The 17,697-nt window shown below is 38.1% G+C and overlaps 1 protein-coding gene across 1 annotated transcript in view; it reads left to right on the forward strand.

Annotated features, from left to right (window-relative positions):
- LOC135710201 (chondroitin sulfate proteoglycan 4-like) overlaps positions 1-17,697 on the forward strand; it is a 46,080-nt gene that overhangs the window by 3,667 nt on the left and 24,716 nt on the right. Inside the window, exon 2 of the mRNA XM_065232716.1 lies at positions 15,863-16,607. Within this exon, the coding sequence (XP_065088788.1) occupies positions 16,532-16,607 (76 nt within the window). The 5' untranslated portion in view covers positions 15,863-16,531. The remainder of the gene's footprint in view (positions 1-15,862; positions 16,608-17,697) is intronic.

Consider the following 17,697-nt stretch of genomic DNA (forward strand, 5'->3'; position numbering starts at 1 on the left):
TGTCAAAATTTTGTGAGCTATGGTGCATCTATATGTAGTTGACAGGGATTGAGTCTCCCTGGTTAATTACCTTCAGTGTAGAAACGATACACGTTGATGATGTTGTTTGTTGAAATTTATAAATGTGAGTACCATAACTTTGATATCTTCGAATTAAGTGCAAGGTTGATAGAAACCACATATGATTGCTATCATGATTGATTTAACAAGGCAAATCAGCCATATCAATGGCTATCTTTGGATTCCATCAACCTTGTCCTTAAGCCGTAACTGTTTATCGCGCTTCCTATTGGGAGGATTTGAAATACTATTATTTAGTAATTTTAGAATTTAAGTTTTAATGGCACCAGTGGTGTAGTGGTAAGCGTAATTACCTCTCACTCCAAAGGGCCTGGGTTCAATCCCAGTCGGCATCTCCGGGATTTTCTGAGGCATAACATCTCCATGAGTTGATTGATGGGTCGATAGGTAGGGTCCAGGTGTGGGAGCTGCCTCCCTGACGTCGATAGCATTGGTGCTCAGCACGGAAAACAAGGTCGACGGATAACAGTCCGCATCGTGCTCTCTTGCCGTGCGGATCTATTTGCTTTTTGCTTAAGGAAGTGTTACTACTACCTAAAGCTACAACAAATTTAAACAGCACTTTTCAGTGCTCAACCTGTAAAAATTTTCTACCTTGTTCAACTCCTCTTATTCCTCTTCGATCCTTGTTTGGACCCTACCCGAGGTAATCCTTCTTGGATATCGATTTGGAAAATTCCTCTTCGATCCTTCAGATTCTTATAGTAATCTGCTTGGAAGTCGATTTGGATAAAAAATTTACTGCCGCCATGGCGCCTAAACGCAAAAGAAAGGGGCAAACTCTTGACCCCCCTTCTGAAGAAATTAATTTGAGTAATCAATTTGATTTGCTCACGGATGATGAGAATGATCCATCATCCAAGAAAAATTCAAGTAAACTTTCCCGGCTTAATGCCAAGAAGGAAAATATTCCCCCTATTGTGATAACCACTACCGATTTCCATGCTCTTCGCATGGAACTTTTGAATTTCGTGAAAGTTAAGTTTTCACTACAAATTGGACGTCGGGGTGAATGCCGTGTATTGGCTGAAACCTTGGACGGATTTAAATGTCTTCTCAAGTATCTTACTGAGAAGAAGCACAAATTTTTTACTTACGACACCAAAACTGAACGTGTGTTCAAGGTTGTCATGAAAGGACTGCCCAGTGGTGAATCCCTGGATCAGATCAAAGATGAACTGGCAAAATTACTTGGAGTTGTGCCACTCCAAGTAATCAAAATGAAAATGAAATCCCGTCCTGGCGATTCGCGCAACGGGATTTCTAATGATTTTTATTTAGTTCACTTCAAGTCTAGTGAACTAAACAACCTTAAGGCCTTAGAAAAAGCTAGCCTTATGCTCCATGTCCGAGTGAAGTGGGAACACTTCAGGAAGACTGGAGGAAATTTCCAAAACCTCACTCAGTGCCGTAAGTGCCAGGGATGGGGTCACGGAACTAAAAATTGCTACATGCCAGCTAAATGCATGAATTGTGGTGATTCCTCTCACGCAAAGGACGACTGTCCTGTGAAGGAAGATCCTAAGAAATTTAAATGTTCAAATTGTGGTGAAAACCACAAATCCAATTTTTGGGAATGTAAGACTCGCAAAGCGATCCTACAATCTCGTTCTAACCGACAGGTAGGAAACGCTCCACGTTTTCGACCAGGTACAAATTCCTCTGCTGTTAACAACGGTCAGCGAGGAACAAATTCTACATTCGTACCTGTAGGTACAAATATCACCCCTGCTTCAAATGTTTCATCTGTACCTACTCCCCTCGCTGCTAACAATGTTCAGCGAGTTAATGGAGCTACCTATGCTGCTATTGCAGCGGGTAGAAATCAAAATACTAACCAACGTTCTAACGGAAATTTTGACAATTTTGACTTAGGAAGCATTACTGCCCCTAAAATGGAATTTTTACAGAATTCATTAATTGACATGATTTCTGATATGCTTAAATCTAACTCCATGTTTGATGCTATTCAAACTGGAGTAAAATTTGCTAATAATATTGTCATGACTTTAAAATTCAGTAATGGATTTTAAAGCATTAAACATTTTAAATTGGAATGCTCAATCTCTTAAAGATAATGAAGACGAGCTATTTAATTTTTTGAGAGTTCATAACGTGCATATTGCCGTTATAACTGAAACGTTCCTTAAACCTGGCCATAAGGTTAAGAAGGACGCAAATTACTTGATTTATAGAAATGATCGTCTTGATGGACCCTGTGGTGGCGTTGCCATCATTATTCATAGACGAATCAAGCATAAAATTCTTTCTTCATTTGAAACCAAAGTTTTTGAAGCTTTGGGAGTTTCTGTTGAAACAAAATTTGGACAACTTACGTTTATAGCTGCCTATTTGCCATTCCAATGCGTAGGCCAGCAAAAGAATTTTCTCAAGGGTGACCTCCAGAAACTTACCCGTCATAGGTCTAAATTCTTCATTATTGGTGATTTTAATGCAAAACACCGCTCATGGAATAATGCTCAAAGCAATTCCAATGGTAATATTCTGTTTGATGATTGTTCTGCAGGTTATTACACTATTCAATATCCAAACAGCCCAACATGCTTTTCTTCTGCAAGAAATCCCTCAACTATTGATTTGGTCTTAACTGATTCATGTCATCTTTGTAGCCAATTGGTTACCCATGCTGACTTCGGTTCTGATCACCTTCCAGTAACTTTTGAAATATCCCAAGAAATAATTTCTAATCCCAACAGCTTTACTTTCAATTACCATAGGGCTGATTGGGAGCAATATCGAACATTTATGGAATATAACTTCGATCCAAACATTCCTTTGCAAACCAAAGATGAAATTAATTATGCTCTTGAATCTCTGACTACTTCTATAGTTGAAGCAAGAGCTGCCTCAGTACCAAAATGCGAGGTTAAATTCGATTCAATTATAATAGACGATGATCTTCAGCTCTTGATCCGTCTTAAAAATGTCCGTAGGAGACAATTTCATAGAACACGTGATCCTGCCATGAAAGTTATCTGGTGGGATTTGCAAAAAACAAATTAAAAAGTGATTCTCTGCCCTGAGGAACAAAACTTTTGAAAATAATGTTTCTAAATTAGACCCGAGTTCCAAACCCTTTTGGAAACTCACAAAAGTTTTGAAAAAACCTCAAAAGCCAATTCCAGCGCTTAAAGAAGGTGGTAAAATTTTGATCACAAATTTGGAAAAAGCTCAGAAACTTGCTAAGCAATTCGAGAGTTCCCATAATTTCAGTTTGGGTCTTACTAGTCCTATTGAGAATCAGGTTGCTCGGGATTTTCGGAATATTTTCTCTCGGGAAAATATTTTTGATGATTCCTGGGGGACTGATTTGGACGAAGTAAGGTCTATAACTAAAAAAATTCAAAATATGAAAGCTCCAGGTGATGATGGAATTTTCTATATCCTCATCAAAAAACTCCCAGAGAGTACCTTGTCTTTCCTGGTAAAATTATTTAACAGATGTTTCCATTTGGCATACTTTCCTGATAAATGGAAAAATGCAAAAGTTGTTCCAATTTTGAAGCCGGATAAAAATCCAGCTGAAGCTTCTAGCTACCGTCCAATAAGTTTGCTTTCTTCAATAAGTAAACTTTTTGAAAAAATAATTTTGAATAGAATGATGCTTCACATCAATACGAACTCAAAAGTTTTTAGACCGGCCATGCTTTACGCTGTGCCAATATGGTCTAGTTGTTGCACTACCAGGAAAAAAGCACTTCAAAGGATTCAGAACAAAATTCTGAAGATGATTTTGAAGTTGCCTCCCTGGTACAGTACTTCCGAAGTACATAGAATTTCAAATGTTGAGACTTTAGCACAAATGTCCAACAAAATAATTAATAATTTCCGGCAAAAATCGTTACAATCCTCAAATGCAATGATAAATTCCCTTTATACTTAGATAAGATTTAGTTTTAGTTATTTAGTTTTAAGCTATCAATTGTTATACTGACATGCAGGTTTAAAAAACCTGTTTAAAATACTGAATTGCCAAGACAGGAACAATGTAAAAACACTTAGATATATATCATAACAATTAAGGCTGGTAAGTTACTGTAGTAACTGGAGCACCTAGGTTAAAAATGAAATGTAATTTATTTTGAATTTGGAACAAATAAAGAGTTAAAAATTCTACCGACCTGGTTGTCGTTCAGATCTCTCTCTATAATAACAGTCGACTATGTACACTTTTTATCTACGTTTCATAAAAATGTTCATGGATAAAAGCCGGAGATTTGAAGTTACCGGGAAAAATCCGGGAGAAACCCGTAAATTTCAATGACAAATCATGGAAAATATAGTTCATCCTCTTTTAGAAAAATAAATCAGATATTGGGCATTGCAATATTTCAAGACCAGTCTTGGGCATATCCAGCGAGGCATCTTTCATATTGCTCGAAATCTCCGACACCGGCGAGAGACCAGTAGCCGAGCACTTTTGCAAGCGGAAAACTTGCTAATTCACGGCAACGTCGGCCACCGAATCACCACCAAAACACGCGACGGGCACATTATCAACACGTTCCCGGGCTAATTCACCAACCGCATGGAGTTCAAACTCGCCCACGGCGACGAATCTTCCAATAGCACAAAACTACACACCGAAAGTGTGGCATCTGAACTCGGAGAACCGGACTCCCGGGAGATAATGAAAACCGACACCGAACAATGGAACTGAAGCCGCGTCTTAGATTTTGGAGGTTAGATTCACGGTCAACCGAGTCACTCAAGGCAAACACAGGCAAAACACGATATGCCACTAAATGATAGCTTTGTGAACAATTTAAACTAAATTTCAGCACACAAATTAACAAATTGAAAGCAAACAATGTTTAGTTCGCTGACATCAGCTTTCAAGCGCGGCTTACTGCGATTCCTGAGCATGTAAAATATATTTGTGGGAAAACTAAAATTATATAACTCATAAACGAGTCATCGTAGAATAAATTATTTTGCGTAAAAATAAATTACATTTTCTCAGGATTCCGGCAAAAACTGACATATAGACATATTTTTTCCATAAATCGTTGGTAAAACTTGTAACAGTAAATGAATGAAGTAATTCCCCTCCAAATGGTTTATGTCTTGTCAGCTAGGGCCATGGCTCGCCCTCAGGCCAACATCCTAGTTATGGCCTATGATATGATTTAAAGATTCATCCTTATTATGAAATACCAGTTCAGTTATCGAAATAATAGCAACCGATGGAAACTGGCGATTTTAAATTGGCTCACTACTTGACTAGCCTATTGGTCCCAAGCAAATCGATTAACGTACCCCATTCTAGTATAAATTCTACTACTACACTATGTTTGTTTTGATTCACTATGAAAGTTTGACAGATAAAATGAGGGGTTCGTAGACTTTCCTATGTTTCGAGGGGTGCATCGATTAGCTTAGGACCAAAGATAGTACCAGAGCTGAGCCAAAAAGTTGAGCACATTTCTTCGGGACCTTCTAGTCTTAGAGTTACCTCTTTGATAATATCTTCCAAACTGTTTTATAGTCCGACGTTCAGTCGCAGCCGAATAAAATAGTTTGAAATGTTTGATAGAGCTAAATTCAACGCAACTTCCAACTTTCTGATCCAGCCTAACGTTTATCCCCCTCACGGGACGACACGCACAGTACCGTTTTTTGCTCTCTGGTTCTCTGCGTCGACGGGGGAAAAGCTAGCTGAAACACACCAACCTCAACGTGTACGATGTGGCTACGGAAAGAACATCGCTACGAGCGAGCGGGCGCAATATCTACTTAAGATTAAGTGGAAAACTGCGGGCGCGTCGCCAGTCGTTCTTCGCTCGACGACGGCACTTATAGTGAATTTATTTTTGTCCCCCTACAGTAGTGGCGAGGATCGTGGTTCGTGGTGAATGAGCATATGAATTCTGACCAGTGAAGGTGAAATTGGTCGCCGATTGTGATAGGGATAAATCGTGTTTTCCCCGATGCTCGAACTAAGTTCCAAGAAGGGAAAGCGTCATCCAAATAGGACAAAATGCTGCCCACGAAAATAGATCTTTAAAGGCAAGGCAGACAAAAACCAAGTGAAGGAGCATTATGAATCATATCGTGTGGAGCAGGAAAATGAGAATGTGAAATTGAAGCGTAGTCTGTGACAAATTTTGCAGATCAAAAAGAGAGGCACTTACTGTGAAGAAGGCGTATTGTGAAGCTCAGTTCGTGCGGTTGAAAGAGCTGTTAGTGTATTGGCACAGTATGACACACATGATGGGTTTTGTTTTGTCGTCGTTGGAAGGGAAATTTCTGTTGAAGAAGATGGGATTTACGAAAAAAATAATAATAATTACCCGATCACATAAAATGGTAATAGCACAGATAAACAGATATAGCTCTTCGGAAGCTGTTCATCGTTCACTAATTTAACGGTTGGTTGCTGTGGAGTTTGATGTTTGAACACTACCGTCATCTGTTGAGTGCTGTACCCACTAGAGTGTGGCCAAAAGATGGTGATGGTGATTTACGGACGATGCCTTACATTCAATATTATTCGCATAGTTATGGCTGTTTGCCTGTGTTAAGAGGGTAGCGCTCTAACCTATGTCACAATATTCACGTAAGAATTGATAATTTGGATTTCAGTGCGCTGACTATTCTCAAGAATATGCAGTCAGGGAGGGATCTTACATTGTGAATTGTTTGTTGTTGCTGCATTTCTTAATGCTGACGCACCGGTAATAACGATGCTCACAACCAGGACTGTGGAGTCGGAGAGGATTTTAGGCTAAAAAGATTCGGAAAAGAGTACCGACTCCGACTATTATGAACAATAAAGTTAGACCAGGACGTTGAGTTTATCTAAGTGAAATTTTGGGCTCACGCCATTGTGAGCATTTTTAATAAAAAAAAGTAGAAGGGGCACGAACGAAAACTTGTCGTAGGACCGCTAGTGGACGGAACAAATGTGAACATTTAGTTCTTTTAATTGATCAATCATCAATTATCTTAACTCTTTCCGTTTTTATTTGTAAGCGTATCAAATTTGTAGTTGTTATTTCAAAGAGAAAGTTGATGAAGAGACTCCAAGGGACTATCAACTAGAGTATTTTCGATTCATCTACCCGACTTTAAAAGGTGTATTTTGATTTTTTTGTGTTTTGTTTTTTTCACCCCTCATAGGATTTCCTTTCGAATTATATGAATGGGGCCTTGGTGGAAGGTATCGTTTGTGCAGAATATGTAAAAAAAGGAGGCACTTCGAGAAATTGAACTCGTGAGAGCTAATTTTCTCACAAATTAGATTTTATTGGCTTGCTGGGGACTGAATATACACCCAAAGCGAATTATTCCCACTTCTCTCAAATTCTATATGGATTTTTAACACTTCCTACCAGCGTGTTCTGGAAAATGGCGGACGATGATTAATCTCACCAATACATTCGGGCCTACAATTCCACACCTTATATAGAGACCAGGTTGAGCCTTGATAGCTAGCTGCTTGCGGGAACTGATGACATTGACAAATGTCCAAATAATACTCTTAATAAATTTATGGAGGTCCTGAAACGGACCATTTTGAAGTGATGGTTGAGTAATGCTGAGCTGAGCACGACGAGCTACTGATTCCGATCCTAAATAGCCTAGCGGTGGAACTTCTTCACCCTTCCCTATGGTTGCTCATATGAGCTCTGCAGCTCGCTGCTTGCAGGCAGCCTTTCGTTTCATATGTAAGCGCTGATTGAAACAATCTTTTCGACGTCACTACAAGGGTGATTGATTAAACGAAAGAAACGAATCGTGTGGAATGAAAGTCGAGGAAAAATTAATTGCACCAAAATATTCAGGCCTACAATTCCACACCTTCTATAGACAGGTTGAGTCTTGATAGCTAGCTGCTTGCGGGAACTGATGACCTTGATCAATGTCCAAATAATACTCTTTAACAAATTTTGGTGGCCCTGAAAAGGACCGTTTTGTAGTGATGGTTGATTAATTCTGAGCTGGGAGTTCAACACGGATGAGGCTGTCGAGCTGTATGTCGTTTGGAGTGAGGGTGACACGCTTGGCATAGATGACCGACCCGCAGCGACTCACGAAGAGCTACTCATTCCTATCCATAGCATAGCGGTGCAGCTTCTTCCTCCTTTGATGGTTGCTGATGTGGGCTCTGTAGCTCGCTGCTTGCAGGCAGTCTTCCATTGTTACTGGAGAACAATTTTCAACGCCACACGCCGGAAGCACTGCTACTGCTGCTACTAATTTCGACGACCGAACACCACCACACAGTGGTGTGGTCGTTGAGAGCGTGTGGTTCTGAATATGGCGATGAGTGTGCAAAATATTACGCAATTCCATCCTCCCTATTCGCACGCGCCCGAGGATCGAAGGCGAATGCCACTTCAACTTGTTTCGTCTACTTACTACTCTCTGACGACTGTGCTGGGGAAGCAGCATATGCATGTAGGTAATTGGTGGATTTGTTAGTTAATTCGACGTTTTTGGACAATGCTGGACATTTACCAGTTTTTCAATAGTTTCTTGTTGAAAATCAACACTCGGAAGCATTGTTATCGATGCGTAGCCATTTTTCTGATCGATTGGTTATAAAATTATTGAAATTGGACCAAGGGCAGCTGAGTTATTAACGTTCAAAATCTTTCTTAATTTGTTACATGTTCCATTTTCGGTATTCACAAAGTGTACCCCCATATAGAAATCACAGACGTAGTCCTACGTAAAAAAAAATACAAATGTTCTTTTGTCTTTTATTTTTTGTATATGAGAGTGGGTGACTTCGCGTTATTTGACATTATAACTGTTCTCCGGCTTTGAAAACGTATATATAAACATTTCACACCGCTGTACTTTACATCCACGCTAGCGCCACATAGTTAGACAATTGTGAACTAATCTTACATCCGAAAGGTCTTGATCTACTGAATAACTTTCCCGAAGATAGTAACCTTCTATATGACAAGGATCACGAGATATTTCACGTTGGAACCAATGAAGTCTAATTCTCATGGGCATTAGACTGATGCAAAATTTGAAATTTCCACTCCAAAGTGTTCAATCAATTCCAAATCGGGTCCTGATTAACCTCCGAAAATTTAAAATCATTTTGTAATAAACTGACTTGGCACAAACCATTTGAAGTTTATATGAAAATGTCTTTGGGAAAACCTAACTTTTTAAACATTGCATTCTTGCCTTTTACAAGTTTCATAGCTATTCTTATGGTAAATTTTCTCAGCTACAACTATGCAGAAGATCGTTTTTCATCCAAACGTCAAATTAAATAGTTATTAATTGTTTAAGGGGGAAAGTACAATTAGAATTTTCGAAAAAAAATTTGTTGGCTTAATTTACTCTATATGTATCTGGGAATAAGCCTTTAAAAGCAAATCGCAAAATCGCCATTATTTATTTATTGACTTGGTTAAAATAACAACAAGTGAAATTAGTATCAAACAAGATCAATTATTCTCAAATAAAATTATTTTGCGCTATGCAAAGCTATACACTCTCCATTAAACCAACTTTAAAACTAATTGGTTTCATTCGAGGTTTTATAGAAATCTTGAATAAGAAGACCCAGCACGGCGTGAGCAGCAGTTTGACAGCTGTTTATTTACGTTTGTACCTGTACGAAACTTTTTCTACGCGTCGTCAGTTTTCTTCATTCAACCAGGTAATATTTCAGTTATTAATGAGTTCCAGCGAACACTAACTATGTTTCTTTGTTCAAATGATGCCTTTCAAGGTTGTGCAAATACCCGAAAAGAGTTGTGAGAGACATTTTCCGATACCTTGATGCCAATATTGGCCATCTCCATAAGGTAGAACAGAAACTTCCTGAGGAGATTGAAGGAGTGTTCTAAGAACTCTTTCACTGATTCCAGCGGTTCATCCTCAAACATCTGCCACTGGCACTGGTCGGAATGATTATCGAATAAGGGGCTGTCCATAAACTACGTAGACAGATTTTTCTCCATTTCCAACACCCCCCTCCCCCCGTAGACAACCGTAGATATTTAGCAACTCCCCCCCCCCCCCCCCCTACCTGTCTACGTGGTTTTTTCCAATACTCCTAAATACGCTGAAAACCGAAAAAATAGAATTCTTCTGAAAAACAACAATTCAAATTTTTATTTTTATACGTACATATAACTAAAATATAACAAGAAGAAAAACTCAAGAGTAAAGTAAGAAGTAAAGAAATATAAAAAAAAACCCTAATAGTGACTCTCCATATAGTCTTCAACAAAAGGTTGCTCAAACCAAACGTTGGAATTGTCAATCACCGGGAACTCCATGTCTGAATTATTGAACAACATTTTATCAGGAGGCAACTCAACAGAAACGTTATCCAGCCAGACAACTTCCATGACATCTGCTGGGCCTGCAACCACACAAAGCACTTCCTCCGATCGCTAATTCAATATTTTAGGTGGCCGTGCCTTGAATTGACTGCCAATCAGTTTGTGGAAGTTTTTAATGTGAGCTGCCACATTGCTCTTTGATGCAAAGTATAGGCCATATACAGTGCACACGCGTCCTGGAAAAAGGTAAACATTAAGAAAATAATCGATACCGATTGTCGTTTGGGCAAATCCAGACCAATGAGCTAAAATCGGAATTTCAGACTCGACCCTTTCAGATTACCGTGAAACTTTGCAAATTGTTCAATAAATCAATAAATCATTAATAGTCCCGATAAAAAATTTGGGGGTACCCCCCAAATAACATACCATTTAACGTAAAATTTCCATAGTTGAAGATGCTAATTTCAAATAACAGACTGTAGTGGTAATTTTTATACGATAGATGGAGTAGATGAAAGCATAGAGTTGATAGTTCCGTTAGAGTACGGCAGTGTGGAGATTGCATATAGATATTAGAATAGCGAGCTAGAACAACTTTTAAGGAAGGTACAAATCGGTTTTTCATCTCTCTTTACCAAACTCCCCCTTTGGAGAGGGATGGTGGGGGGTGTCCCCCCCGCCACCACTGGCAAAAAGAGATGAAAACCGACCCGCTCAAGTACCAACTGTGTGTTTGAAACAGTTCTACCGATTTTTACCGCACTTCAGTTGTTATTTGAAGGAAGACATCCAGTCGTAGGTTTGGAAATTGCAACTATTGTTTACCCCTACCACGATATGTGGACACCCCTCACCATCCCTCTCCAAAGGGGGAGTTTGGTAAATAGAGATGAAAAAACCGATTTGTACCTTCCTTAAAAGTTGTCCTAGCTCGCTATTCTAATATCTATATGCAATCTCCACACTGCCGTACTCTAACGGAACTATCAACTCTATGCTTTCATCTACTCCATCTATCGTATAAAAATTACCACTACAGTCTGTTATTTGAAATTAGCATCTTCAGCTATGTAAATCGTTGACTTCACGTAGAAGTAATACTAAAACATATAGTCAAAGTAAAATTTCCATTTTCTGTGTGAAATTTGAAAGATATGGAATGAAATTTACTTCGTAAGTATTTGGATCCATAAGTTTTGTAAAATAAAACTTCACCTAAAGTTACATTTTCCCAAATTCACATTGAACAATCATGACTGATTTTCTCAGAATTTGGTTGGCCAAATTTTGAAATTAAAGTGGTAGTAGCACCCTTATTGTATACCAATCAAGCACCGTTCATGATTTTTTTATTTTGAAAATATTTTAAATAATTAAAATAGTTAATTATATATAATTAATATAATTATAAATATGTCATCGCTCACAAGTTTGGAGTCACCATAAAAAAACTGAATACCTCGTACTTTGATAATTTATAACTCATTGTAGGAATGACGTTGTATAGAGAAATGATAAGAAAATTATTTCATCAATACATTCAAATAGCAATCTATCTATCTGAAAAATGTTTTCAACGGCATTTATCACAGTGGAGGAAAATCGAAAGAAAAATCAGGAAAATCCTTCGCCAGGTTTATGAAAATTTTCTTATGGTTTAATACATCCTTGAATACTTCTTATCTTTCAGTGGTAATACTAACGACCGGCCATAGGATCTCTAAGAAAACTATCATTTTCTTGTTTAATGATTTTCTTAAAATGGCCCATAATCGTCCATTAATTTTTCCGATAATTACTTTAAAACGGTAAAATATACCAGAAATTTGCAGCAGTAAAAGATAAGAAGTAATGTACACCGGGGCAAGTTGAAACGGTATTTTGAAACTTGAACTTTAAGCCTCTCTGGAACAGTAATTAATTTAGATACACCAGATGTTTTTACACCAACAGTTTCATGAAAGAGTTTTCCAGAAGCATATTTGTTAAGCAATTAATAATAGTGTGTATTATTTCATGTTACCCCATATAGTGGGGTTAGTTGAAACACTTATTATACAGCAGTTTATCGATGAAAATTGTAAAAAAAAATCCTTAAAACACGTTTATTCATGTATAAAATAACCCTTTGCGGATATTATAAACCCCTGGCGGGATTAAAAGTATCTCCCAAAGTGCACGGTTTATTTTTTTCCTCGTCGGGTATTTCCATCACTGCGACCATTTTTCTGATCTATTGTGATATATTCCCCATTTTTTTTTTCTTTAGCTATATATAGATGCCGTATCACTATTATTAGGAGTGATCGCCATCGCTTGACTAATAGCATTATCCCAGCACGGCATTATACTTCGAATAAAGTGCACTGCTGTACTGGGAGTTGTTCCCCAAATGTCAAAGGGTTTTATCAGCCCCTTGCCGAAGAACTTACGCCTTTTATTGAAAATTGCCGGACAGTGACATAGCAAATGTTCCGAGTTTTCTTTTTCTATGCCACAGAAGCGACATACATCATCTTGAAGTTTTCCAATCAGCTTCAAGTGATAACGGCTCGGACAATGACCTGTTATAAGACCTGCATATATACTAAGATCTTTCTTAGAAAGTTTCAGGATTTTGTGGGTCACAGAAATGTTTGGATTAATGAATCGCTTCGAATGCCTAGCAATAGAAGTGTTCTTCCAGTTTTCCTCCACTTTTGAAGATTCCTACGCTTTTAGCCCCATTCTAAGAGATGCAGCCGATAAGCCACAAAAGGGCTCTGGCCCGATGAACTTATGAGAAGATCCGAGTCTTGCTAGTGCATCAGCTCTTTCATTTCCCTCAATCCCACAATGACCAGGAACCTTCATTATGACAAGACAATTTTTGAAGTGATTTAACACACTCCCAGACAAGCTTTGATGTACATGTCGCCAACTTTAATGCATTTAGAGCAGCTTGACTGTCGGACATGACGCATATATTTGAACTCTTATAGTTTCTACGCAAACAGTGGAACACTCTAAAATTGCTTGGATTTCAGCTTAGAACACAGTTGGCCATCTGCCCATAGGAACCATATTTCTATCCCTGGGCCAGTTACTCCTGCTTCCACTTGATTGTTCAATCTTGAACCATCTGTTTAAAAAACAATCGATCCTGGACAAAGAACTGGGCCACCAAATTACCATGAATTACGCCCAGGGTCAACTACTTGAAAAAGTCGATTGAAATTGTATCTTTTCTCCATCCAGTCTTCGTTGTTCCTTACAAGAGAGTTGATACTAACAGTTTTTAGAATCCTAAGATGTCCTCTAAGGTCTCCTTCAAAGAGTTTCACTGACCTTGTAATCCTTAGAGCACACCTTTCGGCTTCTAATTGTACAAATTGATGCAATGGTAGTATATAAAGCAAAGCATCCAATGCCTTCGATGGTGTACTTCTCATTGCACCTGTTATTGAGAGAGTGGCTAACCGGTGGAGTTTTTCTAACTTTCTCTGAGCAACACAGATATTCGGTGAAAAATTACAGGTAATCTGTGAAAAATCACCGAACTGTTTACCGAACGTTCAGCTGTTGAGATTTCGGTGAAATAATCTTAGTGTGTAGGATATTATAAAATCGCAACTTACATAAAACCAATATTACTCAATCAAAACCGCCCGTGCACGTTATATTTTCAATTCTTACAGAAATCAACTATAAAAATAGAATAAATCAAATTAGCTTTGGGAATGTTACTTGGGTATTGCCTGCTAAACAGTTGATTGAGCATTTTCATAAGACATTACTGACTTGATTCGTTAATAACTTTTGTTCTTTATGAAGTAATGAAATTGGGTTGTTAGCGGAATGCTTAAATAAATAGGGTTGTCTTTCATTTAATTCCACATTAATAATTTTGGTATCCATGACAGATACGTATTTCAGATACAATGTGCAGTCTTCATCAGTGTCATACCCACTAAAGACTTATTATTTAAGTGGAATTAAATGGAAGATAACCCTCTTTTGCAGTTTTATTTTGTTTACTTTTAATCTAAATGTGAGCTTGAACAATGTTGTAGCTGAAAAAATTCATACAAGTGAAAAACAAAGTGATGTGGTGAATTTTGAGATAGATATGAACTTAAAAATGTGTTTTCCTATAGTAATTTCCATATCAAGTTCATAATTTTTGTGTCAAGTCAGTTTATTAATAAATTAATTTTAGTTTTGGGAGGCTAATCAGAACCCAATTAGGATTTGTTTGAGCACCGTGAAGCGAAAATTTCAAAATTTGCATCAGTCTAATGGGCATGTACCACTTTTCCTCGCAACGCAAGAGCCATTGTGTTAAGTACCAAAAATAAATTGTTCATAACAGTTACTAGTTGATGCCCTGTATGCAAAATAAAAATCAAAATTAATAAAAATGGATTATGTGCCACATTCGCTCGCAACGGTTCAATTGAACCAATAGTTTACCTTTTATTAATTGTATTTGACCTGTGTGTGCATTATGCGTGAATGTATGGTATTTTGATTTTTTTTTTTATTAAAAAAATGTTCAGCGTTTTCTTAATATCATCCGGTAATCCTTACATACTGTTTATAACACTCCTTAACCTACGAAATGGCGATCATGAGTTCACATACAACACGAACAACAAATAATGGAACCGTTAGGGAGCACCTAGATCTAGCCACAGTATGCCCAATAGGTAGTAAACCTTGAGGGCACTCTCAACTTGCTCTCTCCTGGTCCTATATTTAGCGACAAACAAGGAGACACACGTCCGTCGTTAAAGTCGTGTTGGAGATCGTTGCACTCATGATGCACCCATGCTCTTGTAAGTTTTCCATCGGCTGCAGATGTGGATTCGTTCAATTAATACGAAAATTTCCACATTCAATGCTCGTTTGCAGATGATGATTGAGATGATTGAAGAATTTGTCCATTACCGTGCGAACGTTGACGGGATCGGATCAATCACGGTGAACAAGTGTTCCCTTATGGAGCAGTGGAAGGAAATTCCCCTCAGACATGAAATATTACTCTGACACAGTTGTGGTTCGTCGTGACTGATATAAACCTAAAAACCTCCCAGGCAATTTCGGAAAACGTCAATCTTCGCCTCGTCTTTCACGTGTCACTGCTGCGGAACATGGTAAACACGGTTTGATTTGTGGCGGAAGTGCAAAATAGCACGTGTGTGACTACGATGGCACTCAAAAAAAAAATGGTGAAAATGAATCATGCTCTTGTGTGGTATAGATACGAGCAGCTAATGGTCAAAGCCCCAAGAACATGGAATTGGGACGCTACTGATGGAAACAAAACAATGACAGTATTTTTCTTAGTCACTCAAATGTGACGACAAGAAACCTTTTTTGATCGTGCTTATTGTTTTCAGCTGCATATGAAAATGGAGCATGACATGAAATACTATTCTCATTTACCTTTTGTAGTGAATAAAACACCCTATGCTTTTAAAATCTAATAATTTAGTTACCTAATTTTGTAGCAAGACTTAAATCAAGATCATAACTCACAAGCTACAAAAAAAGAAGCCCTTACACATGTTGCAAGTAAGTTGACGACGATGACTCCGGTAGCGACAGAGCAGACAGTGAAGGGATAAGAATCTACGGAGATTCTCCCGCCGCGTGCGCGCAGCACGTTTATGAAAGATTAGTGAACACACATAATCACGTTGTTTGTTTATGCTGTGCTCTGAGCACCATCAACGAATGCAAACCAGTAGGTGTGGCTGACTGGCGAAAACAAACGGAAGGCGGCTACTCAAGAAAAGAAGAACAAGAGTGTTGTGACCAGAATGCGACAGTGGGTGATTAAGGTCGTGGATTGATCGGTAAACAGAGAATTTTTCTTGCTTCGTGCGACAGTCTAGCCCCATTCCGAGATGACAAATGATCGGAGCTTATGTGGGTTTTAATTGATTTATATTCGTGTCTGTGTGATTCCAGTGGCAGCATTGTTCCGTCAAGTGTGATCGGGGAAAAGTATGACGAGAACGATAAAATGCAAACGGAAACCACGAGATGATTACAGTTCAGTGCAATTGGACGGTGAAGTGTGGAAGAAAAGTGAAATTAACCGTTGCGGGCGGAAGATAATCGCAGAATAAGTATAGTTAACTCAATTGACACGCCAAAGATCATCATAACCAAAGATGGATAAATTTAATGGACGACTCTGGGCGATCATCACGCTCGGTTTGTTTCTCACAGTCATCGATGCCGTTAAGGGTAAGTGTGTTTCGTTTATTATATTAGAGAGGGTCTTTAGAGGTGAATTTGTACCAGAATTTACACCGGCTTTGAACATGAAACATCTATTTGAATATTAATGAAGCTCATTTGTTGTCTATTTGAGAGAGATTATCTCACCAAATCACTGCTGGAGTTAATCTGTTAGTTTCTTTTATAATATGGTCAGTTTAACACTCTTGCGTCATTTGTGTCTTGTCGATGATATTTGAAATCGTAACTTTGTCGTGAGAGGTATGAATGTTAACCACTACGCCGCATAGTGGCCAGAGCCTGAACAAAACTTCTTTTTTTTTCCTTGATATGTTTTCCGTCGATCTTGTTTTGCGTGCTGAACACCAATGCTACCGACGCGCCAGGAAGGTAGCTCCCACACCTGGACCCTACCATTGACCCATCAACTCTTGAACCGGGGACCAATGGCTTTACTTCCCTTCCGAAGGAAGCCGTTAATCAGAGATGTTATGCCTCAGAACATCCCGGCAGCACCGACTGGGATTGAACCCAGGCCTGCTACACAACTTTTGATAATTATCTTTTTATTTCTGTTATTTACATTTTGTATAGGTTTCCCACACATTGAATAACGTTTTTTTTATTTTGTGATTATTGGATAAGATTTAGATTTTTGACAACACTTCGAAAGTTTGAAAGTTTTTGATGGCAAACATACTTTTGAATATACAAACCAATAAAACTTACCAAACACCCAAATGATCCGAAAAACCCAGATGAAAAATCCCTAGAAATGTGTAAATTATCCGTAAAAAATATAAGTATGATCCATTTTGATTATGATTATGTATGATTATGTAAAATTTAGCAACACAATTGTAAAAAATGTACTGCTAAATTTCTAAAGAATGGTCATTGAAATTGTACGAATTATCCATAAAATATTGCAAATGATCCATAAAACATTCAGCAATGAAACTTAAACTGAAGAAAGTGATCCATAGAAAACCAAGTTTGCGCACTTAGGCATGATCCATAAATTAAACGTATGTACATTATTAGTTTTTATAATTCTATTTTTTTTTAATTTGATCCATAAATCTTGGAAAATTTC

The sequence above is a fragment of the Ochlerotatus camptorhynchus genome, unplaced genomic scaffold, assembly GCF_037179485.1.
Source record: "Ochlerotatus camptorhynchus isolate MF236.1 unplaced genomic scaffold, CSIRO-AGI_Acam_v1.1 ptg000036l, whole genome shotgun sequence".
NCBI classification, from domain to species: Eukaryota; Metazoa; Arthropoda; class Insecta; order Diptera; family Culicidae; genus Ochlerotatus; species Ochlerotatus camptorhynchus.